General features: G+C 36.7%; 1 protein-coding gene across 4 annotated transcripts in view; it reads left to right on the forward strand.

Moving 5' to 3' along the window:
• The window catches only part of ELAVL2 (ELAV like neuron-specific RNA binding protein 2), a 140,522-nt gene extending 116,042 nt beyond the window's left edge, over positions 1-24,480 (forward strand). For 2 of the 4 annotated variants that reach the window (XM_011944488.1, XM_011944487.1), the window contains 4 exons: positions 9,730-9,883; positions 13,266-13,491; positions 21,103-21,141; positions 21,702-24,480. In XM_011944488.1, coding sequence (XP_011799878.1) covers positions 9,730-9,883; positions 13,266-13,491; positions 21,103-21,141; positions 21,702-22,029 — 747 coding nt within the window. In that variant the 3' untranslated portion in view covers positions 22,030-24,480. The remainder of the gene's footprint in view (positions 1-9,729; positions 9,884-13,265; positions 13,492-21,102; positions 21,142-21,701) is intronic. The other 2 variants (XM_011944489.1, XM_011944490.1) reach the window with 1 other exon arrangement.
• Positions 24,481-26,312: the final 1,832 nt, after the last annotated feature.

Genomic DNA, 26,312 nt, shown 5'->3' on the forward strand with positions numbered 1-26,312 from the left:
GTACTTGATAGCGTAGCCTCTTCAGTATTTTTTTTTAACTGGGAAATCATATTGAATCATCAGGTGGCCAATTGCATGGTAGCTTGTAACACATTCCACATGCAGAAACATACACATAACTTTCATCTGAAGATAGAAGTTATTCCATGAGGTTCATTTATATTTCTACTACTGTCTATCCAAAAGAGTATTTCTCATTTACTTTACTAGCTTAGGTTCAACAGATCTGTACAAAAGAGAATTGAGGTAACGGGAGGTTTAATATGTAACAGCCTGATGGGAGAAATAAAATTTTGGGGCCTTACGGTTGGCCCATTTAAAGATGTTGAATATTTGTTCTCTGTATGTCAGTAAGACAGCTCCTTCCTTATGTTCCCTCCATCCAGGCTGCAGGCTTCCCAGCACGCTCATCTGCTGTCATCTTACAAAATACTTGGAATATTCAAGAATTAACTTTAATAATTATCACCATGGATTTGGAAGAAGCCTCATTTATATATGTAATTTTTGCACTGTTTCGGTGTTAGAGTGCATACATTGTTATTGTGCCAAGTCTCCTCCTCTGTGTCATCTTTCCTGACCTTAAAGATAATAATATTCCTTGAGTTTTTGTCCCATAAGTTGGGGATGATGATAATACCCAGTGCATAGACTTGTTGGGAGGAACAATTGAATTAACATATGTTACATATCCAGAACAGTGTCTGGCACATGATAAACACTTAATAAATGTTAGGAGCTATCATTATCTGAATTGTTTCCTATGTATATATATAAAATGATATTATGATTAAAACATTATTATGGTTCCCCAGCTCTGTGCTAATCGTTTTGTTGTTCCATTTAATATTTGTAAGGTTTCCATGAGGTAAGTACTGTGATTAACATCAAATTACAAATAAAGAGATAGAAGACCTAAGGAAATGATTAACTGGTAAGTGACAGAGCCAAGACCTGGACCTAGCTCTGTGTGACTCCATACCATTTTTACTCCTTAACATTGGAGGGTTCTGGTCCAAACATTCCATCCTAACCACTAGTTCATAGTATGCTGTGTAGTGGCCAGAACTTTACCAGTTATAGTGTATTCTCTTCTGCTTTTTATAATATATATTTTTTCCTGGTGCTAAGCCAATTCATGATTGTCTCAGTTGCAGCCTATTCACATTACTTAATATTTATAAATATTATGTGGCCAAAGAAATGCAGGCTCATTTCTGAAGTTAAAAGTAAGGGAGTTAGCATTCTTAGCCACTAATGAAAATTTTCTAATGAAGAGAGGGTAGGAATAGACTCTGGTGGTTACAGCGAAAACTCCCATCTATTTTTTAATACTCTTTTAATGTAATCACCTTCTAAAGTCTGAAAAGGCTAAGTGAAATGTACAGGATTGGAAATGGAATGTGGAGCATTTTGATTGACAAATTCCTGCTTAGACTTGGAATGGCTAGTCTATTGCCACTACTGTAGTGAATTTGATTTCACTGCCTCCACCTCAGATGCTATATCCACTACTATTGCTCAATTGTTTTATTTTCTGTTAAGTATCTCTGCAGGTAAAAAATTTAAGAAATGGTAAGGTATTTGTGGCCTAAGTTGCATTTCAAGAATATTTTTACCATATATCTCATTTGCCTTTACCAGCATGAGATGTCCTTGTTGAACCAACTTCATACTAGAACCAAGGAGAAACAACAATAATAAAAGGGCAGAAGTTATCTACCAGTTGTACTTTAATAAAAACGAGATGCCTGTTAGGGCAGCCTATTTGGACCCTCTTTGATACACGTGGATGTATATGTTTGGGTAGCATTTAATAAACCCCACTCAGTGTAGTTTGTTAGAGGCTGTTGAAGATGTGTGAAAATGGAGGTCTAAGTTGTCAAGTCCTTAGTTTATGATTAGTTGCTTGATACAGATCTTAAAGCCAGAACACTTTTTATTTTTCTGTGGCTATTCAGTAGTTTTATTACTGCCTTTAACAGTGTCATAGGATCACTTATTTTTATGACATTACTTATTTATTCCTAGCTTCATCTTTAAGTTGAAGCTAAGATCAACTGCCTTGACTTTTCTTTAATGAGGTTGCATTAAAACTTGAAAATTATGTGAAAATGGGAAGTCTTCCTAGTGTAAACAACCAGTTGCCATTCTGTTTTCCTGTTAAATGGTTTGTAATTTTATAAAAGGGCAGAGACACTGACTATCAAAAAGATTCTGGCTATTGTAGGTTGGTACATTTTAATTGGTGGAAAATGCTGGTCTCAGGATTCTTAGTTTGATTTTTCTCTTCCAACTCCCAAAATAATTAGATTTTTTCTGCAACATCTAAATAATTCTCCGGCATTACTGGTAGAAGAAATACAATAACTGTCCTAAGACAGTTATTTTGATGTGTTTTATGTTTACTTACGTGTATACAAGAAAATATTCTTTGTAGCAAAGCTAAGGTTCTTTCTTGGAATAGCTCTTCTGATAATCTCCTGGGAAATGTCTGATTATCATCCTAGTCACTGTCATTTCACAGGAAAATTTTATGATTTTGAAGACTATCTTGCAGCTAATGGTGTAACGGAAAATCCTGTGAGGAAGAGCTAAGATCCCGAGTCCTACACCCAATTCTTTTTCTTTGTATCTTTGGAAAAGTTACTTTACCTTTCTGTGCCTCAGTCTTCCTCTTTCCCAAATATAAAGAAATTGGACCAAATGATCACTGTATTTTCTTTTTGCTCCAAAATTAAGACTCCCCACCTACACACCCTTCTATCAGCCCCATATTATTTTGTTGAAGATTGTGTCGCCTCTGGGTACTTGAATCCCCAATTTGAGAAGTGAAACTTCATTTTTGAAAGGTTTAATATAATTTTCATTTTAGTCTCTACACAAAGTACCATTGCCTATAATGTTTGGTATATTACAAAGATTGTGGCTTCTGTTAACTTTTAAACAATATTTCAAAAATAAACTCTCAATTTAGTATGTGATTATAAATCATCTTCATTACAATAAGTGTGTGGTAGGTACCAGAATGTACAAAGTAGGATGATGACAAGGTTTCTTATTTCGAGGGGTTAAGTCAGTCACAAGACAGGGTTAAGAGATAAGTACATTTTGGTTGAGTCGGTATTTAAGAGAACAAGGCATATAATGCAGTGTGGTTATGGGTAAGAGGCACCTAACTCAGACTGTAGTGGAGAGGAATGATTATTGTTGACTTTAGGGACTAGGTGATACCCATGAGGTGTCTGAAATGACTGAAATTTAGCTGATTGGAAGGAGAGCAGCTTACTTTTCACACAGAAAAGTGAGAACAGGAAGCTTGGAAAACTACTGAAGGTTTTGTATGCTTGTATAGAAAAGGTAGCCAGTGCTCTGATCATAAAGGAGTCAGAATTCTAAAATTTATCTGAAGTCTTAGGGAGCCCTTTAGGGAATTTAAGTTGAGGATGACATTATCAAATATATTCCATGGTATCTCTGAACTTCTCACTTGCATTAAAGCAGTTGTTTAGTCTTAAAACATTCAACAAATCCAGTCAAAATAAAACTTAAGGTTCTGTATGTATTTTCCACTGACAGTTTCCTAAATCCTGTATTTTGGAATATCCATTAAAGATAACTGCCCTAACCTTTAATACCTTTTATAAAATTTCCTGTTTGATGTGATTGTTTCTTTTAGCTCTAACAACTTTGCTGGAGCAAATACTTAATTTCTTATTGTTATCTTAGGCTTAGTCATTTTCGACCCATTATGAAATATGCCCTTCTTTATTGAAAACTTAATAGTGGACTGTGATACATGTATGCCTTGATGTGTGTTTGAGACTTGTTCCTGGTAGGATATTGCATTTAGAAAGGGATCAAAGTATACATCTTTCTTCTGGGTGAATTTTGAGGTCTCTGGCCTGAGTTGTGGTTAGAGATCCCCTTCTTCTGTGTACTATGCTTCTGAGCTCATTCAGAGGGTCCGATGTAGCCAACTATATAGATACCCATGATGCTGTCACAAGACCTTTGCTACTGCTTACTTAGAGCTAGAGCTAACTTTTATTCAGTTATAGTGTCATTTTTCAGATAGTTCCATGAAGACTCCATCATGAACAGCAATTAACTCTCTGTTTAAATAGGCATAACTGTGACCTTTCAGCTGGAGAGATTGAATGGAGCTTTTTGAAAAAAGTCTGAAGTGGCAAGTGTCTAATTTTCAGGTTTAGTGTTTGTAGTCCTGGGTCAGTAATTGACAAGTGATAAAAGTTGTTCAGTGGTGATCTTGTCAGTGGGTGACTTCTCAAGTGTTCTTAGTTTAAAAAAGAGGGAACCTCTTTGTTCATTTATGGACCTTATCACTGTAATCTGTTGGTATTAATGTCCACTGTTACTGATCTTTCCATTGATGAATCCGAGAAATGAGAGCAGTTGTGTGTTTGGACAAAAGCATATAGAGGGACTTGTGAAAGTGATGCACTGGGATTTTAAACATCGCTATGTATATTTAATAAAGTACTAATTCATAAGATGGTTTTGTTTCTTTGTATATTTTGATTAACTTTTGTTTTGATAGCCCACTGTTAGTACATGTGTTACTCATCTTTGCATGTTCAATGAATAATTAGTTTTAGCTGCTGATGAAGAAATGAGCTTTTAATTTCAAGGAATACACTATATTTCAAGCTGTTCCATTTTGACATAATTAGATAGATAGATTTCTATCTTTATTTTGTCCAGTCTTGTCTTGTTTGTGAAGAACAATTTGTGAAGCCATGGGCCATTTACTTACTTACCTGTAGTAGCAAGTACTTACTGCTTCCCTGTCCCTCACCTTCTCTCATATAATGTCAGTATTGCTTGTCTTTGTTTATTATATCACTTGTAGGGTTGTGAGAAATTCCAGAATAAACCTGAGTTTTAAATTGCTATCTTTGGAGTAGATTGGTGTTCGGTATTGTACTCCCTGTATCATCTTTAAATATTTAAATTGCAGACTCTCTGGCTGCCTCTTAAATTAGATCCTTCACTTAGTAGTTTTGACATTTCATAACCTTGCTCCTCATGCATTAAATATTCACCTGTTTTTAAGTGGCAGTGAAGATTTAAAATCCAAACCCGTATGTTAATCCAGCGAATGTAGAATGGAGAACAGCTTGCAGTGGAGAAAGAGGCTATTTTCACCTCAGTAGGACATATGCTGGAAGTCCATTGTATTTAAGCATTTCTAATATAGAATATGTCATTTAAAGCGAACCGTCTTTTGGGTCTTCAAAGGAATTTAGTCTTGTAGAACCAAAAAGATACTTGAACACTTTCTGAAGATAGCCCCTGCATGGTTCTCTAGGTGCGTATGAAGGCGCCTGTAAGAGACCTAAATCCATAGGGAAAAAAAAAAAAATCAGAATGGAGAAGGTTGCTGATAATTGTCAGATACAAAATTTAGTTTGGTAACTGATTTGAGTCTCCAGAGTGTGAGTCCTTACTCCACTATCAGCCTCCTTCTCACTTTGGTCTAAATACATTTTTTATTTGTAATCTTTTGAGATGGAAGAAGTGTTTTCCAGGAAGGGAGGATGTTGATGACAGTGATATCCTTGATAGTGGAAGGGAAGGGAAGCTGTTTTAATTACAAGAACAGTAAATAAAGGGATAGGGGTGGAACTTTGAGCCGTAGTCTGGGAGGAAGGAGAAGCCAATTACCCTTTCTTACATCTTTATTTCCTGAAAGTCAGTGGAAATAGCATTGCTTACTCCTGAGATTAGAAAGTAACAAAAATTAATTTAAAAATTCTAATGATGATATGTAGTTTGTCTGGTTAATCTTAATTAGTGGCCACTTCTCTTTTCTTAGAAAAAGTTACTCTTAAAAATATTAATGGAGCCGGACATGGTAGTTCATGCCTGTAATCCCAGCACTTTGGGAGGCCAAGGTGGGCGGGTCACCTGAGGTCAGGCTTTCCAGACCAGGCTGGCCAACATGGTGAGACCCTGTCTACGTTAAAAATACAAAAGCCAGTGTGGTGGTGCATGCCTGTAATCCCAGCTACTTGGAAGGCTGAGGCAGGAGAATCACTTGAACCCAGGAGGCAGGGGTTACACTGAGCCGAGATCATGCCACTGCACTCCAGCTTGAGCAACAGAGTGAGACTTTGTCTCAAAATAATAATAATAATAATACAAAGTGGAATAAAATAATTTTAGCAACATCCTATTTTCTGTCCGCGGCCAGTTTTTCTGTGTATGCCTTTAAGAAACAGCCAAGATTCATTTAATTTTTCCTAACTCTTAGAAAAAGTGAACTGAAACATTCATTTACCATAGTATTATGGAAGGAAAACTGGATGAGGAGACCAGGACACAGAATGAGAAAGATCAGAGTTTGACCCAAGAATTCAACACTAGTTGTGTATAACCTTAGATATGTTATTTATCTTGTCTATTCTGGTATCCCCAGCTACAAAATGCCAAAATATATGCTGCCTACCTCATGGAGTTGTTGTGAGGCACAGACAAAATACTGTAGTTTGTGAAAATGCCTTGTAAATGGTGAAGTCTCATAATCCCCTAAACGTAAGTTTAGCATTAAGCATTGTTACCAACATAAGTTTATATATAATCTAATCACTCCTATCCTGCCTCTGGTAGTGGAAAATGGTTCTTTGACAATGTTACTGAAAGACACTGTTTTGAGAAGGTTTGTCTTGGAGAGTTTTTAATGTGACTGGGAACTAAAGATGCAATATAAACTGAAGAGTGGACATTGGAAAAAAAAAATCACGTAACTGACCTAGGTATGTTTTCAAAGCCTTTATATAAGCACTAAATATAAACCCATTTTCCTAAATATATTTTAGGATGACTTTTAAGACACACCACCTACACTCATCTGAATTGTACAAAGCAGTGAATGTCACTGCATGAGTAAATTGTTCTAGAACACTATAATGGACCCAGGTTTCTCTCTACTTTAATGGGCTGGATATTTACCTAAATTGTCAGATGCATGTAGAGGTAAATAATATTTATAATGTAGTCACATAGGTTTTTAGATTCTGAAGCTTTTCATGTGGATTATAAATTATTTAATTATTCCTAATAGCGATATAAAGAAGGTAGAATTGTGGTAATAGGCTTGAAGAACTTAGTTCTAAGTTCACAGAACTGGTGATGAATTAAACCTGGTTTTGAGCCCAGGCACACTGATCAGCCATTACCTTTAACCACATTTCCACTGCCTCCTGCGACACTTGATCTCATGCAGAGCCTGTCTCCTACTGCTGCTTGCTTCATCAGTCATTGGAAGTTAGCCTCTTTGGAGAATGTGTAGATGCCTGCCTTGGAGCCCATGGGACGTGGCTCTTCATAATGGGAGTACTTTAGTCGCATGATCTGGAACAGAGTAACAGCTGACTCGTTGAGTGCTCCCTCCTGTCGAAATAAAGCCATAGAATCCTAGATAGGGATGCAGGTCCTGACTGGTGGGGTTTCAGCTTTTCTGGATAATTGAGAATCTTACAACAGAAAAGAAATGAGATTTTCATTGATTCATATTGCTGAATGCATATATAATTCATTGGCCTTGTTTCATCAGTTTATAGCAGTCCCAAGATTTGATTCCATCTAAGTTATATCACTTGAAATTGGCCACTTGTTTTTCACGTACGTTTGAGTTCCCCAATCTTCATTGTTCTTAAGTATTTAGGCATAGAGAGAAGAAAAAGTACTATATGAATAGTTATGTATGTTCTCTCCACCACTATTCCAAATTCCTTGTTTCTGTACAGGACAGTGCTCATATAACTTCCAAATACAGCCTTTGGAACAACAGGTATATTTTCACTTGTTGATGAGCAAACTGTTTGAATAAAGAGGAATATTAAATGTTAACACCATTGGGGCAAGGGTGTGAAAGTTAACAAGGTCTTTATAAAGTAGTATAAAAATTGGCTTGTATTTTTTTTTTTTTTCTGGAAAGCCAAGGAAAAAGTGGCAGCAGAGCTGTGGGCACAATTCAGATTATGGGGAAAATGTTTGGTGTTTCATACCTAAAGTTATTTCAATATTAGTGTAAATTGGGAAAGTTTGTTTCTAACTGGATTAGAGGTGGGTACCAATAATAAAATGAGCAGGCAGTAGCTATCACTATACCTCAGCAAATCAACCCCAGACCCACTGACCATTTTTAGGAATAATCTGGAGGATGGGGTATGCTGTGAAATATCTGTCCCTTAAAGTAAGCTAGTCCAGAATATTACAGCTAAACCAAAGGGAATGTGATCAGGAATAGCTCATGAGACTCAATGTTGGCAAAGATAGGTGATAGGTAGAGAGCCATCAATTACAATTGGGGCAGGAGATCTGGATGACTTGAACTGACCCTTAAGTGTTCTGGTTCAGTAAGCCGTTGTGGATCTGCATGATCAATGGGGTATTATTGGATGGGCTTTACTCACCAAATACGTTAGCATCTGTCACATGTCAGGCACTCACTAGTCATTGAGGATATGGTGATGAGCAAGAACGATAAGATTTCTCCCCTCATGGAGTTTACATGAGGAATGATGATTATAAACAAATACATGTAGACCTATTTTGTCTTTCATCTTTGTGGGATTTTGTATACCATATCTCAAAAGACATGAAACTTTTGAAAGTACTCTCAGTAGCAGGTAAAGTTAGTTATAGGGACTTAAGACCTTTTGGAAATCAAGGTTAAAAAGACCTGTGGATGAGAAGACAACAACAGACAAAGGATAATAAGGGCTTTTTCACACATTCAAATTTCTGGGAATTTGTGGATAATGATATGGACAATGATAAGGGTGAATTTTTTTTGTAAATGTAGCACTACCACCCACATAGATAGGAGAGGCTAGAAAACAAAAAATGTCTCCATGAATCTGGAATCTTTAAGCTTAGAATGATTGGGCTTAAATCCCTATTCTAGGGCAGATGTTCCCAACCCCTGGCCATGGACCGGTACTGGTCTGTGGCCTGTTAGGAACTGGTCCACACAGCCAGAGGTGAGCAGCAGGTGAGCCAGCATTACTGCCCCAGCTCCACCTCCTGTCAGATTAGCTGTTGCACTGGATTCTCATCGGGGCACAAACCCTACTTTGAACTGCACATGTGAGGGCTCTAGATTGTGCGCTTTTTATGAGAATCTAATGCATCCCCCACCACATTCCATGGAAAAATTGTCTTCCACAAAACCAGTCCCTGGTACCAAAAAGGTTGGGGACCACTGCTCTAGGGGGTTGGCCCCACAGAAGACAACCTATTATCTTGAATAGTACTGTGCTATATGCACCACTGGTCTGTTTAAAGAACTTTAAATTTTAGTGAATTAAAACTGGATTAAAGGTGGGTACAAGTGTTAAAATGAGCAGGCAGTCATTATCATATCACTATACCTCAGCAAATTGATCCCAGACCGATTGACCTTTTTTAGTAATAATCTGGAGGATGGGGTATATTGTGAAATTTCTGTCCCTTGCAGTAGGCTAGTCCAGCATATTACAGATACTCTCCTCTCTCCACCCAGGGGAGAGGAAATGGGAATACTACTACCCATTTGTCTAGAATTTCCCCAGAAAAGAATAAAGCATTTAGCACGTACCTGACTTGCGTGAACTTCAGTGTTCTATGCTCTTTATGGGAAAGTTACTGAGGCAGTTTTTGAGTTTCTAAAGGGAGGTGAGTGAGCGTGCATGTACATTTAATTTTATTTTCCTTTTCCAGGTTTCCTATGCTCGCCCAAGTTCAGCTTCTATCAGAGATGCAAATTTGTATGTCAGCGGACTTCCAAAAACAATGACCCAAAAGGAGTTGGAACAGCTTTTTTCACAATATGGACGCATTATTACTTCTCGTATTCTTGTCGACCAGGTCACTGGTAAGTAGACATCCGCTCTGGACAGTCTTTCCGTGTCTCTGACTAGCAGATTGTGAAATATTCTGTCTTTCCATGTAGCAGTCTTGCCTCTAGAACATATCAAAGGTATATGTGGGCCAGAAAATGCAATTTTCTGCTGGAATTGTTCATAAATATGCATGGATAAAAATAGATTGTGGAGTATAGTGAGCGTGCTTGAGTCATTTCCACCCTGAAGGTGCAGGTTTGAAGCCTGTTTCATGGCTTGTAATAAATTTATAGATGCTATAATCTTCATTTCCAAGCCACTGTGTGATAAAAGCCCTCATCCTGCTTATAAAGTACTAATAAACAATCTTACTTTTGTCAAAAAGTGAAGTTTAATGCACCAGTATGCAGCTAGTTCTCCAAGGGAGGCTTACACTACATCCACACTGGTAATTGCTGTTCAGGCTGTTTTCCAGATTCATGCTGTGCTGTATGGGCATATGTAAGAGTATGAAATTTTGAATATTAAAAATTTATTTTATTTCTCATACCACTGTTAACCCAACTGAAATGGGAAGACTAAAATGTTCATTAAAACTTTTGAATGTAATGGAGCTGTTCTGCCAGATCTTTTAGTTAAAGCCAGCAATGTAGATTTGATTATGGATTTTAAAAATAGAATACAGATATAGTTTTCTATTATAAAAGCAATACTTGGCCAGGCGCGGTGGCTCATGCCTGTAATGCCAGCACTTTGGGAGGCCAAGGCGGGCAGATCACCTGAGGTTGGGAGTTCAAGACTAGCTTGACCAACATGGAGAAACCCCATCTCTACTAAAAATACAAAATTAGCTGGGTGTGGTGGCCTTGCCTGTAATCCCAACTACTCGGGAGGCTGAGGCAGGAAAATCACTTGAACCCAGGAGGCGGAGGTCACGGTGAGCCGAGATCGTGCTATTGCACTCCAGCCTGGGCAACAAGAGTGACACTCCATCTCAAAAAGTAAATAAATAAATAAAATGAAAGCAATAGTTGTTCTTTAGGAAACAGTTAAAAAAAGTAGAGAAACATCGTGAGGGGGAAGTATTAGCTGTAGTGTCATAGACTGAAGCAGACACATGAAGATTTGTGAGGTGGTTTTTGTTTTTTTAAGGTAGCTTTTCTCCTATTGGTTTGTTTGTTTGTTTCTCTCTCCTGACCCGCATAATGATAATACCTTGGAGGCATGTTGTATATTACAATGTCTAATTTTTTAAAGAAATGACTTCAGAAGAAAATCGAGCCAGATTTTTCATTAATCAAGTGAAGATCCATTTAGTTGATCTCAGTGTAATCAGAGGAGCCCATAGTACTTGCCTCTGTGCTGTTAATTGGCTTCATAGGAAGCACCACGTTTAGAATTCTGAGTAGAGAGAGCTTGCTCTATATGCATGCCTGGGAGAATAGCCTAAAGATTTTGCTGTCATGAGAATATTTAGTCAAGTGAGAATATGTAAAATACAGCTTCCTTAAATGTGTTAGTTAATTCGTAATACTCATACGTTGCCACCCTGTGTTGTTATCACATAGACTAATAATGGTGTTAAATAGAAATCCAGGCCTAGAAATACAGATGAATTTGTTGAAAGCAACAAAAATGTATTTTATTTCATTCATGCTTTCTATTTCATTTGTTCTGAGATCTTGTGAATTGAGAGTAGGTTTCACCTGTGACACAAAATGCATCTCCTTTTACCTGATAGTCCATCACAGGTGGACCTAGCTTGTTTTAGTCAGCGGTTCTCAAGTATGTCCCACACCTGCCATATCAGCAGTCTTCTGGAACCCTGCTAAAAATGCATTCTAGAGCTTCATTCAGAACCTACTGAATAAATCTCTGAGGGTGATCCACAGGTTGTTCTTATGTGTGCTCAAGTAGGAGGACCACTGGTGTAGGTGACTCAAGTTGTGTAGAGGCTGTCTTTTTGCTAATCTAATACTTTTCTAATGGAACAGCTAAGTTTTAGGGGTTATTAATTCTTAATAGGCGCTAGTAGATAAGTGAAAGGATATATTTGCTATCATTTCACTATTTATTCTTCATACCTAAGGCTTTCAAAGTGAACTTACTCAATTTACCTGAAATGAAAAATGAAGCCCTGCAATTTTCTTGTTCAGCCATCAGGTGGTAATAATGTGCAATGCATGCACTTTAAATAGAAAAGGTAAAGTGATAGGGGCTGTCTTAGATATGCATATGTGGAAAAAATGCTTTATCTACATTAGAAAATTCTAAGTCATTGATCTTATACAGTATTAATTTTAAAGCAAGTAGACCTTCATTTTTTTTTTTTAAGTTCCTCCAAGCATGATGGTCCAGTGCTTTTTTTCTGCATACCTTTCTTAGTAATCCTGTTATTTTTCTTCACTGACATACTCTGAATCATCTATACTTTCTTGCTACTAGTCTAATCCGGTCCTGCTAGTACTCATTTACTTGCCAAAAAAAATTTCCCTACCACTGCTTATCTCATGATGACCAGCTGTGGCCACCCTACTGGCCTGTTCACGCTAATTAAATGGAATGAGCTGGGTTTCCCTCTACAATTTTTCATAATCTGGAAAGGTTCTTGGCTATCCTTCTTTCCCATTTGTGTCTTTCACACTGGGGAGAATGTGGGGCAGGGAGTGATCTTCTGTAGTCAGGAGTGATGCTGCTGAGGTCAGAAAGCTTTGATGCTTTACTTGTAGAAATTTATTTTTAAAATCTAGGTCTTTTTCTCCATATAATATTATTTCTGTAATAAAATGCAGCTAGTTAGAAGCACAGGAGAGCTTCAGAGAACTGGAAGAGCCTCTCAGGCATTTTTTTTCCCTAAAGGACCTATATCCTGTGCAATATTATTAAGCTGAATATATTATTTAAAATTTCAACCGAAGTGTCTTTCTACCACAGTGTATGTATTTTTAGCATAGCTTTGTAGCATTTTTAGCAAATTCTTCTTTCTCTTCTCCTTGTTTCAAGGACAGGAGCTACTGTGTCCCTCATTTCTGAGCTGCTTGTCCAATAGCACAATATGAAAAATGGAACTCCAGTAGACTGTTGACATTAAAAGAGTGTACGGGAGGGAGGTGGGAGAGAGAGAAAACATGGACATGCTTGTGCTTTCTTGTCTTAGCTTATTGGAATGCATGTGATAATGGGTACTCAGATTATATAAGCAACATGAATTTTTCTGAAAATGCGAAATTGTGATTCCAAACTGAATGGCTAGTAACTTAAGAGGAAAATTTCCTCCTTGTGTGATTTTGTGGCAAATGTTATATGTAGGTGAAAACATGTTCTCGAGAAGGAAAAATTAATGTGTCCTTTCTTCTCTCCTTCCCTTCTCCTTCTGTCCCCTCTTTTCCAAATCTTTACTCAAATCTACCTTAGGCATATCAAGGGGTGTAGGGTTTATTCGATTTGACAAGAGAATTGAGGCAGAAGAAGCTATCAAAGGCCTAAATGGCCAGAAACCTCCCGGTGCCACGGAGCCAATCACTGTAAAGTTTGCTAATAATCCAAGCCAAAAAACCAATCAGGCCATCCTTTCCCAGCTGTACCAGTCTCCAAACAGAAGGTATCCAGGACCGCTAGCTCAGCAGGCACAGCGTTTTAGGTAAGTCTGGTTTGGTTCTTGTGCCCACCTACTAAACTGAAAGAGAATCCTCAGATTTACTGTCCAGTACTTTTATTGATAGGATCTCTGGTTTGCTTTTGTCAGTGTTGTTGCTTTTATTATTATGAGTTTTTCTTCTTCATGGGCACAGAGAGAATCTACTTGAGGAATAGTGTCTTTTGCTAATATTGGAAGGTAGGGACCAAAGGAAATAACCTACAGCAGTGATTCTTAACCAAGGGTGATTTTGCCCCTCAGGGAACATTTGGCAATGTCTGGAGGTATTCATGTTGGCATAACTTGTGGGGGATGCTACTAGCATCTAATGATAGAGGTCAGGGATGCTGCTAAGCTCCTACAACGTACAACATAGCCCCAACAACAAGAAGTTACCTGGCCCAAAGCATCAATAATGTTGTGGTTGAGAAATTCTAATCTGTAGATTTCCAGGGTCATCTTAATTGTTTTCAGGGCTTCAGATTTCCTCTTTTTTTTTTCTTAAAAGATTTTATTCTCATGTGTCAGTTTTTAGGTCAAGCTCTTTCTGTTACTTCACTTTATAGTATGTGCACAGTTAAGGATATATAACCTATGTGACTACATTAAGTTTCTACAAATGAGTTCCTCTCTTCCTTTTTAAAATTGTTCACGAATAGGTTGGCAAACTTTCTCTGTAAAGTACTAGATAGTAAATATTTAACTTTATGGGTTATGGTCACTGTTGCATCTGTCTTGTTTTTTTTGTTTGTTTTTATTTTTGTTTTTTTCTTAACCTGTTAAAAATGTAAAAGCCATTCTTAGCTTATAGCCCATACGCCAACAGGTGACAGGCAGTCTCCATTTGGCCTGTCGGTTGTAATTTACTGACCTCTCTATAGTCCATAGAATGACCATGGCTTTAGCCCAAAGAGGACACTCTATTCTAACTTTTTAAGTTTTATTCTGATCCCGGGATAACAAACCAGGAGTCATTGAAAAAATCTCTAATCTGCATGTGAGAAGAACAATGACTTTAAGAAGTTAGGCAGAGCAGAGAGTTTTTGGTTTCATAAGCAAGTCATGCAGTTTTTATTTTCCAGGACATTTTTAAATATCCTTTTTGGCCATATGGTATACTACACCCAGAATGCTATCTAACCCCACACTGATTTTTAAAAATTATTTCCAAGTGTGTATCAATTTATTTAATTCCTGGGACAGAATAGTTAATTACCAAAAATAAAATCACAAATATAACCCAATAAGATCAGGGAGTTATGTTTTCTAGATTAAATCTATGCATTTATTTTTTTCATTGGAATATTTGCAGTGCTGAAGAGAGTGGAGATAAAATCAATCAAAGTAGCTCTTTTTAAAAAATAGTAAATTATATTGCTTGAGATACGAGAAGGAAATTTGTTACAAATGCCACATTAAATTTCAACTTAAGTTGGCCTTTGCTGTGGGAGAAGAGGTGGTACTGTCAAAAGGCTACATCTGAACTGGGTTATTAGGCTGCCGGTGGATTGAGCCTTGTACTTCATGCTCTGCTGTGAGGAAAAGGCATTGGTTTAAAATTTAAAAAGGAAAAAAAAAAAAACAACCTTTGCCACCTTTGACTTCCCATGGTTGTTGGTGATCAGGCTAGAGTGAGATGCGTGGGGCTGCTTGATGCTTGCCTTTGTGGAGAAAGAAGTCTCACACAGAAAGCCCTTTTTCAGCTCTGCACATGGGTTTCCTCTGTGACACCTTAAGTGAATAATATATGTGTAAATATACTTTTTTAAATTGCAAACATAGAACAAACAAGCCTGAAGGAATTTTACAGGTTATTTCCTAGGGGGCTTGTCCAGTTAATTTCAGAGCTCTTTGGGGCCTTGAAAATGATCTCGAGTTTAGATAGAGGAAAGTTCTTCAAAATGTGTTGGTTGATTTTTAACATTGTGAAGTTATAAAATGTTTGCTGTTAGTAGAAAGCTATATTAGTTACTTTTTTTTCCTAATTGAAGCAATAGTTTTGTTTAATAGTTATTAAGAAACAACATTCTTGAAATCAAGATTGAGTTCTTAGGAAGATTGAGCAGGAGGACTGAGAAGACAGGATTTGGGAGAGTGCCTGATTATTGAAATGGCAAGGCTTGTAGGTGACTCAGGTGCTAGGTTGTTGATGGGTGTCAGCCGTTAGGTTTACCTAGCCTCCATCCCTGTAGGCTCTGTGCTTTTTATTTTTGGTTGGGTAAAGCTTTACAGGATGTTCTGATGGTCAAATTTAATTATCTTTTTCTGGCCCATTCTGTGTTTTTGTCTTTTAGTACCATATGTTATCATTAACTTGAAAATTCTTTTTCCTTGACTCCTATAGAAAAACATTTTGGAAGACGAGAATAAGAGGTTGTCAGTTGTAAGGGAAACTTGGTTTCAGAAAATGGGAGAAATTGTTACTCTCTCTTCAGATTTTTAACTGTTGTCCCGTTCACCCCATTTCTCATTCCTCCCACGATCCCGGTCCAGATAATACAATATGAATGAGTCAGTGTGGTCAGAGATAGTGTTTGATCTAGACTGGGTGTGTTGGAAGAAATTAGAATTCAGGTTTAACCTGACGTTTGGTGCTTCTCTTTAATACGGTGTATTGAACTTGGCTAGCATCATCTTGATTTCCGCCCCACTCCCCCTTCTTCTTTCATCTCATAAAGACACTTGAATTGAGGGTTTGCTGCTTTTGTTGGTATTTTGCTGTTTTATATAGTTCAAGTCTAAATCATCGCACAGATATTTTGTCCCTGGTATTTGTGTTTTATTGCTCTTGCCTTGAGTTTGTCACCTTTCAGCAGACATGTAGAAAATTTCTCACTATATTTTTTATGTTGTAATAGTACCTTGGGAGTTGAGAGAGATTGAGGAATAGAAGTTATATGTATTATAGTCAAGAATACTTTTAATAATCATAAAGTATGAGCCATATCTTTTAAGGTCAAAAAACTTAAAAATCTGTGTAATAAGGGTTAAGTTTAAAGGTGGGTTTGTGAGGTTTATGGCTTAGTCAACCCATGTGAATAATTAGAGAATTATTGTAATATGAGCACTGCTGGTCTAATGTGCTTATTTAATTGACTGCAGCTTTCAAAATAGGACAAGCCTTATTTATTTGGATGGATGGTGTAATTCAAGCCCCTTAAGTATATTCTTGGGACAAGATACCAGAATTAAACTTTAGGCCAAATTTTTACGTGTTCTTTTCTTGTGGAGCGCTTTAATTTTATTGAATATGATCTAGTCTAATGGCCTGTGTGCCTGCTTCTATGACCCTTTATGCAATTTTTAAAAAGCCTTTTAAATCAGCACTTGAGTTGCCTTTAAGGCATGTGCTGGTTACATTATCACAATTTCCTTTTGGAAGAAACTGGTATCAATCCCCTTGAATAATTTTCCCCTTTCTTAGAGGACAGATGATACCATCTAATTGAATAAGGCAGTAAGGCAGTAAGAAGATGGTCTTGTTATGGATAATTTCCAAGAAGTTCTTGGTTGGTGCTTTGGAGAGGTTTTGATAATCATTATTTGTGGGATTCTAAGTATATTTTCTTACCCATCAATAACTTCGTATTTTTATTTCTGACTTTAATTGGGTTCACATTTTCCCTTACTTACATGTAGGCCTTCCCATAGTCCCTCAGCTAAATTTTTTAGAAACTAGGCAGGTACTTTATTTTCTACTTATAAACACATAGCTTTAAAATAGAAATGATCTGTCTGATACATGGTACTGTTCAAAATTTTGACAAGTTATAATTGGAGCTGTGTTCCTGTTGATAGAAAAATGTTTGTACACATATCTCTCCTATGTGCCTTTTTCAGAAACTACATATGTACATGGGCTTGTGCTATTCATTAAATTGTAAACTCTAATCAAACATGAAAAAGGATAAAGATGGACAAATATATTAAATATCTTACTCATTACTATACTGCTTGGCTTCATTTTCCATGTACCTAATATCTTAGTAAATATCTTTTAAAGCAAGATCCATAAAATCATTTCAGATTTCTCATCTGACTTCATGTGATACCTGTTGGATTATCTTGTGTCTGACCTCATAATGTAGCTTGTACTAAGAGTAGGAGAAATAATCGTCTCTCCCTTTTCTTATTTACTTGTATTTCCCTTACTGGTACCATTCTTTACTCTGATTTTTATTTGTAGTAATCTTTTTTTAAGTTACTTTTTCTTTAAATGAAGGTCATTTTAATTAAAGTAGGTCATCCAGACTAATCCTCCATATCTGCTTACTGTGTTACTTGTAAAATGGATTTTGTTCAGGCTAAAGAGCAGGGGAGAGTGCCACTGGCCACCTCTCCCCTTCGATGATTGCTCAGTCTTCTGGCAGGGAGGCAGGTGATACACAGGACTGAGAAGTACTGGGTTCAGTGCATCTATTAAATACAAGTAAAAATATTTTATTTTAAATACATATTTATTTTATATTATATTTTATTTTAAATATATATTTAATAGATACTTTAATATTAACCTTCCATGATGTAGTACATTATCATCCACACTCCTCCCTGAGATAACTCTGGATGCAGCTAGCTTATTCTCCATTTAAAAATTGACTTCCATTTATAAATGACCATAAATAAAAGATGTCCTTGAGCAGTGGACAGACCCAGCAAAGACATATTTCTAGGGGCTTGTAGTAGTCCTTGTGTCTTAGTTGCTGCACCATTTTCTCTTACAACTGCCTGCCTTACAGTTTGCCAAGTGCTACTAGATTTGGAGTGAATGGTGTCCATGTGGAGCACCCACTGCCTTTTCTGAGCTCCCATGGGAAACACGATGTGTGGCACTGAGAAAGCTAGGAAACACTTCTGGGCCCAGCTGCATACAGTCAGGGGCGTTTCAGCAGTGCCTGGGCCCTGTTTTCTAGGTTCCGTGCTTCTCCCTACACTCTTTGGTGATGGGAGGAAAAGAAATATTAGAGTAGATAACTTGGCTTAATTCCAAGGACCGTTTTTTTCCTAAAATGAGAGAGAAGTGAAGAAATCAGTGAAGATCATGATAATCATGTAAGACTTCATAGATAGGATATTTAAATAAGATGCCCTATCATAATTTGGAGGGTCCTCAGAGATCCTGTTATAAAAATTCCAGACTTCCTGTCTGGAAATGCCAGAGATGGAAGTGGGGGAGATGGAGGATGGAAAACGAAATGTTTCTCCCTCATTGCGTGTGCAGTCATGCGTCACATAACAACATTTCAGTCAATCACATGTACGACCATGGTCCCATAATATAGTAGACGGCAAAAAATTCCTATTGCCTAGTGATATCATAGTCATCCTAACATTGTGCAATGCATTACCTTTTCTGTGTTTAGATATGGTTAAAGACACAATATTTAGCATTGTGTTAGAATTACCTACAGTATTCAGTACAATAACATGTTATACAGGTTTCTAGCCCACGAGCCATAACCAATACCATATAGCTAGGCGTGTGGTAGCCTATACCATCTAGGTTTGTATACGTACATTCTATGATCGTACAACAACGAGATTACCCAGTGACACATTTTCAGAACATATCCCCATTGTTAAACGATGCCTGACTGTATTCATTTCAGGGGCAGGTTTTGTTTCTACCCTGTTTGAAAACTCTGAAAACTCATTTAGGAAATTCTGTCTCTGGGCATGGGCTTGGTGTCCTGAGTGGGTGGTACCGAAGCGTGACCTGTCCTTAGCTGCATGCAATTAATGGGCATAGATGATGTAACTTTTGAGTGAGTGATAAGGTGCCTCTGCATTCGGGCCCTCTAGCACTTTGGTTGGAGACCTCAATATGCTGTTCGGTTCTATAGGTACCATATGCCAGATGCATTCTGTGTTAATCATTCCAGCAATTTGATAAAATTGTATTGTTACTTTATGATTGGTGATGCTAACAATGTGTTTGTCTTTATTGCTGGTATTGGTGACCCTTATTCTTGACTATAAAGGCATGGCATCTTTGACTATATTCATCTCTGCAAAAAATAAAACCCCACAGATATACTCTTTTTACTTAACGTGCAAACAAGGTCATCCAACCAATCTTCTTAGTAGTTTTCATTCTGAACTAAGTTGACAACATTTTTGGTAACCTCATTGTCTTTTTTTGATCATCACATATTTATTATAAACTATCAGTGACCCTGGCTTGTGCTCAGTAGTGTAATGAGAGGGTGGTAAGTCAAGGCACACACAGACACACACACACACACAAAGATCTTTTGTCATTGTGGTCTGTTCTGTTTCCTTAAACTTTGCATGAGCTCAGTTCCTTTCATCTTTACAAAACAAAATTTTCAGTGGAGATTGAGGGCAGGGATGTGGGGAGACTATATTTTTCCCCATTCTGAAAGACCAGATGAGATGCGTTTTGGCTTTTACAGAACTAAAAGGAGTTGCTTTTGCATGTATACTTTAGTGTGACTTGATGCCACAGGTTAGGCAATAAGGTTGAGACTTTTTTCAAACTTAGCTTTCACAGGTGTTAAAGAAAAAATTCTCCCCCCCATCCCCAGTCCTGGAGGGACAACCCTGGGATGTCTTTGGAGAGTGTTGAGCATTGTAGCAGTTGAGAGTGGTTGTGGGCTATGTATTATATTAAGTTATGCCTACCTCCTCAAAACACGTAATTAATTGGTAAGCACTGTGGAAATTTTGGGACATTAGAGTGATGTTTTGAAACTGTTAAAGAAGAATCAAATACTGTAAAACTAATTTTTGATATAAGAAAAAGGTAGAAGGTTTTAAAGAGTAATGACACCCCCACCCCCACCCCTATTTACTTTCTTTAAACATTTTTAAGCGAGGCTCAGGTTGGCTTGTTTTGTTTCCTACCTGGCGTTTGAAAACTGAGTAGGACGACACTTTCTGTAGCGTAATTTGAATATACCTTCCAGATCAGGATCTGAACTCCTGGCTTGGTTGCACATTAGAGTGGTGGGTTTTTCTTTTTTCCTTCTCTAGACCTCAGCTGAGCACATTTCATAAATGGGGAGGGTTAGCTCGGGTTGTCTATAAGATTTTTTTCCACTTGTAATTATACCTCCTTGATTCTAAGAGATGAAAGTCCTTCAAAGTTGGGAAATGAGAGAGAAACTTACGAAATTCTATAACCTGCAGAGTTTGAATATCAATGCCATAATTTACTAGCCCTGTGGTCTTGAGCAAGCCACTTAAACCCTGTGTGCCTTAGGTATCTGCAGGGACTAAAGGAGTTGTGAAAATAAAAAGTCGTATAAAGTACATGTTAGCTGTACATTGATCACTTTGAACCTACCTGATGAGAACCCGAAAGTTAACTATCCCAGAGCTTTCGCACTTCCTCTCTGAAAGGTATCCTCAGATGACCGTCACTGTGTCCCATGTACTGACCCTTGTAGAGAGAAACCATTTGCTGGAAGAACTGTCCTGTGGCAGTTGGTGCCCATTAGCTTAAGAACATAAAAAGACCCAGCATTCTGAGACTTCACATATAATCAGTGTACAAATATCCCCTCGGAAGACGGCAGTAATGAGCCTAGCTTTCTTGAACATCAAGGGGAACAATTAAAAACTGAAGTTTGCTAAATGTGTGTTTTGCAGGTTGGACAATCTGCTCAATATGGCTTATGGAGTAAAGAGGTAATGATAGAGGTTCATGATACTCATAATCCCTTTCCACAGTTGATTGGTTTCTTTGATTTTTGGGAGTGCTGTTCACACCCCTTATAAGTTTTTGTTGGGTTTTATTTTGCATGTGCAACCTAATGAAAAGCTGCTCTTAGAAGCACAATTGACTCAAGAAATTTTTATACCACTGGATGCCACCTGGTCTTAAAACCCATCATTTGTTTCGTATTGCGTTATGATGTTATAGCATGTTTACATATGTGTTGATCCCTTCCCCTGCCAATCCTGCTTAATTCATGAAGCCAGTTCTAAATATATTTCTTTGCTATTGTGGATGATATTTAGTACAGTGAATAATGGTCATTTCATAACTGATTAATGTCTCAGTAGTCTGGCATGTCACTGCAAAGCCACACACAGACCGTGGTCAAAACATCAAGTAGTTTATGTATTTGTTGGGGGAGGAGAATTACTAAAATTATTGGGGATGGAAAAGGTATAAGTTCATTGCTATAACCAACCTCTGTTTTTATTTTTTGTGTGTACGTGTGTGTTTCCTTTCTGTTTAGTAGGTTTTCTCCAATGACCATTGACGGAATGACCAGTTTGGCTGGAATTAATATCCCAGGGCACCCTGGAACAGGGTGGTGTATATTTGTGTACAACCTGGCTCCTGATGCAGATGAGAGTATCCTGTGGCAAATGTTTGGGCCTTTTGGAGCTGTCACCAACGTGAAGGTCATCCGTGACTTTAACACCAATAAATGCAAAGGTTTTGGATTTGTGACTATGACAAACTATGATGAGGCTGCCATGGCGATAGCTAGCCTCAATGGATACCGTCTGGGAGACAGAGTACTCCAGGTCTCCTTTAAGACAAACAAAACGCACAAAGCCTAATGAGCTCTTGTCCTCAGTCCATTTATATATGAAAACTATACAACAAAGGCAAGTTAAGAGAAACTTTATACATTAGTAAATGTCTTTGTAAGTCAGTGTTGAGATGGGGATAAAACGACTACTTAGCATCCTAAGAAATATGTGAGATTTTTTATTGCTAGTATTTGAATTAAAACTTCTTAAATATCTTTTATGTTTGAATATGGACAAGAGGTACAGGGTTTTTACCTGTCACATTGCATTCTATTGCCTTCTTTGAAGAAGGTGGACCTTTTAAAGTGTTTCAGCTAAGGGAAGACATTTCTTTTCTTTTTACATAACTGCCTTGAACCTGTGAGTAAATATTGAGGCTTTGTGTTGTAATTCTTCAGTTGGTTGTGTCTTTTTTTCCCCCCTTTTTTTCCTTTTTCTGATTAGCTTTGTGTTTGGTTTACATTTAAAGCATTGCTGTTATGTCTGTTTAAGAAAAGTATTTTGAAGTTTACATTTTTATTTATGAAGTTTAAAACAGTATTTATTTTGTAATTATAATTTGGGTTGGGGAAGGGGGGGCTACATTATAAACGCTTATTGTAAGAATACTGGAGAACTTTTCGTAAAGCAGTACCTTGCCAAAGAGATAAGAGCCTCTTTGATGTGGGTTTAAAAAAAGCATCTATTTTTATAAAAAAGAAAATTTGGAGAAACTTTTTACTGGTCCTGGAACAAATATTTTGACTTGAATACTTTGAGAAATCTCTTCATATGACACCTAGTGAGCTTTTAAAATTTACCAGGAAATTTGCAGCGGTTGAAAAATTTAGAAAGATTTATGGTGTAGAAAATACTTTTGAGATCTTTGTATGAAAGGAGTAGAATCAATGGGGGAAACACTGCTGGTTTCATTTTTGTAATCACCAGTGGAGCGTCTGATCATCCTGGTTATTATGATAGGTGGCTCACATTGATTTGTGATTTTGAAACAAATAAAAAAAATTTACAAAAGAATATATAAGAGCAGGCAAGAAATTTAAATTACCGAGAGATGGGGGAAAAATCTGTTCTTCCTAAAGAAATCCCTTCAGATAGAGCTCATGGTGTTTAGTGATGTACTTGCAGTATTGTTTGAAGAATTGTTTTGTCTTAAGGAAAAAAGACGTTGCACATGATTTGTACTGCAGCAAATCAGCAAAAGTGATCTGAGTTGGATATATTTGAAGGTATTTTGAAAGTTACGTTCAAGGCTAACACCTGAGCTTTGTGTAATGTAAATAAGACCTTGTGTTTATGAACCTTTCAGCTAATTTAATTTTTTTTCCCTTACATGCCAAGTGATGTTCAGGTTTTGAATGTTTTTGTATCAGTTTTTTCCTTTGTAAATGGCATTAACATTGTTACTTGAGGTCTTGCTTAATCACTTTTGTTGTCCTGAGGACTTGAATTTACAGTGCATCAGATTTGTTGCTAATTTTGTCTGTAGATAGTCTAGCTTCAGCTGTTTATGGTGATGCTACATTTTCGTTTATAAATATGTTTGTGGTATAAAAAAATGAGTATAACCATAGGTTTTGAACAAATTTCCTTACATTTTTCATACAAAAATCATAAATATCTGTATGCTATTGAAATTTAACTTTGTATGATGCTTAAACCACTATTTGGGGAAATAATAAAATAAGTCTTTACCATGTATGAAAGAAATTTTAAAAAATACAAAATATTTTCTGATTAGCATCTAGCTTATAATAAATTTTCAAAAAAGCTGAAGGCAAAAATGCCTTCATCAGGATGCACTGAGAACTATATAGTTACGTCCTGCTTTTTGTATAAACTGAGATGCTCACATGCTTCCCCTTAGAACAGGCAATGTGCTATGCATAACATAGTTGTACATTATCTTTGCGGTTGCTTTGAGTTTTATTTTTTATTATTTAAAATTGTAGTTATAAAATTTTTCAGTATAGTACAGTACATATACTGTGAGGCGCGTGCTAAAGTGAATAAGCGAGTTTTCATGCTGACCCACTCAATGCTATTCAGAAATCAATTGGCTTAGCACTTTCTCATATCCTTAGGTGCATTTAGATTGTCAGAGTTAACCTTCTGCGTTTAAAAAAAAAAAAAAAAAACACTAAAAAATAAAATACATGTATATACTTAAAAAAAAAATAATAAGGTTTCCCTCAAGGGAAAACAGCAGCTACATGCTTCTTTCCTATACTACTGTAGCAAACCAAGGCATTGATGAGAGGGCATGCAAATTGTGCTTCACTTTACAGTGTTTATCAGAGCACTTAATAAAATGTAAGGCTGGTATTTATTTGAAGTTGTACAGTATGACTTAATTCACATCTGTTGGAATAGAAAATATATTCTGTTGAGTATTTAAGAGGCTGTACATGTTTTCTTTTGTGTTTGGATTCTTTGTACTTTTTCATGTTCAGTACATCAATAAACAAAGTTGAAGGGAAAGAACAGTGTGGTGAGTAGGTCTTTATACACAATTCGGGCGCACCTGTGCTCAGTCTAATAAGCAGATTTGCTCTCTTGAGTTAAAAGAAGTTCCCTCAGAGTTTCAGTGGAAAGCAGTGTTACCTCTTAGAATTCCAAAAGACAAGTTAATTGAAGTAGAACATGCAAAAATTTTTGGACTGAATGACACCTTCTGATTAGTTTTCAAATATTACTAAATGAGTAATTCTCACAGGAGAACATCCTTTCATCTGCTAGTTGTAAAGTTTGGTAAATTGGATATCAACACCATTTTATGGCTGGGATTCAGCCTTCAGCTTTTTGCACAAATAATCACCCTTACACATTTGTATGAGTTAAAAACCAAATAGAAGGAAAGTAGCTTACTCAGCTTCCACTGGCAATCTTTAATTCACTCATGGGATTAAGTGTTGGTGTGTAAAAGTTAACTTTTTTGCACACATGCTAGATTGTCAAGATATTCTTTCCTAAAATCAGAAACTTAGTTTCTATTAAGTTAGTGTTGTTGTGTGTTGCACAGGTTACAAACCGTGAACTTTGCCAACCCTGTGTTTCGCATAAAAGTTCTGTTCTTGTATACACCCTTAACAGATCTGTGAAGGAAAAAAAGATTTCCTGCTGTTCTTTTGTGGAAGGATTCTACTTCTATAGAACTTCAGACAAATGAGTATAATAATGAAACACTTTTTTTTAAACAAAGTATACTAAATGACTTATTTTAATTTTATTGTGTCTGTCGGCTTTTTTGGTAAAAGCCATTCTAAAAGTAATTGTCCTGAATTCACAACCTACTAGTCAAGAGCGTAGTTGAGTGACAAGACATTTTCTTTTTTCAACATGCAATCAGTCTTTTCTTATTATATGAATTTTAATACTCTAATTTTGTGATGTTGGAACATCCTCCCCTCACCTCTCTCCTCTTGCATGCTTTATCAGTATTTTGATTGGTTTGCATGTCAGCAGTTCTTTTATAATTGAGCAGATAGTGGAAAAATTCTCAGTAAAGGAAGTTGATATAGTAACTACTGGTATGTTTGAGGAGAAATTTCGTTTTTCTCCCTTTTTTTTTTACCTGTGCTTGGAAATTATCCGAACAATATTGAAATTCAGTGTTAGAGTGGCCAACATGAAATTCTTAATGTTAACATCATTTTACATTATTTTAATCTGAGGAAAAATGTTAGCAATTTAACCTTACTGTTTTTTAAGATAAACAGATTTCAAGATTTCTACTCTTTATAAGAGGTTTATGCATGAATTGTAGTGGAAACTGCTAACTACTTGCTTACAGCATTAACCTAGCACAAAGAAAATGTGTTTTTTATTAAGTTTCTTGAAATTGTAGTACCTAGGCCTATTAACCTACTTATGGAGCAATATGCCATATACCTTTTATTGGGTAGAAGAAGAAAAGGGGAACATTTAGCTTTTTTATACCTCTATTATACTGGCACCTCAAACAGTGGGATCAAATAAATACTGATAAAATCATGACAGTTTATTACTGGATGAAGAGCATTCACAGTCTGTCATTGCAGTTAATAGTCCATATTTCTCTACTTCTAGTAGTATTCACACTCTTCCTCTGAAAATTTCCAAAAGTAGGCCCATTTCCCTTCAAGTTGGAAAGATTGAATATTTACACCACTAATACAGGCATCCTGTGGATATAGGATGGACCTTACTGAAATTAACCTTTCTAGAATTCTGGCTTATAGAAATAAACAGATGTTTTGGTTGATCAACACATAGTTAACTATCTACTGTGCCCTGGGTCTACAAAAGTGAGCAAAATACCGCTCTTACCTTCT

This window comes from Colobus angolensis, unplaced genomic scaffold, assembly GCF_000951035.1.
Source record: "Colobus angolensis palliatus isolate OR3802 unplaced genomic scaffold, Cang.pa_1.0 Scaffold231, whole genome shotgun sequence".
Classification (NCBI taxonomy): domain Eukaryota; kingdom Metazoa; phylum Chordata; class Mammalia; order Primates; family Cercopithecidae; genus Colobus; species Colobus angolensis.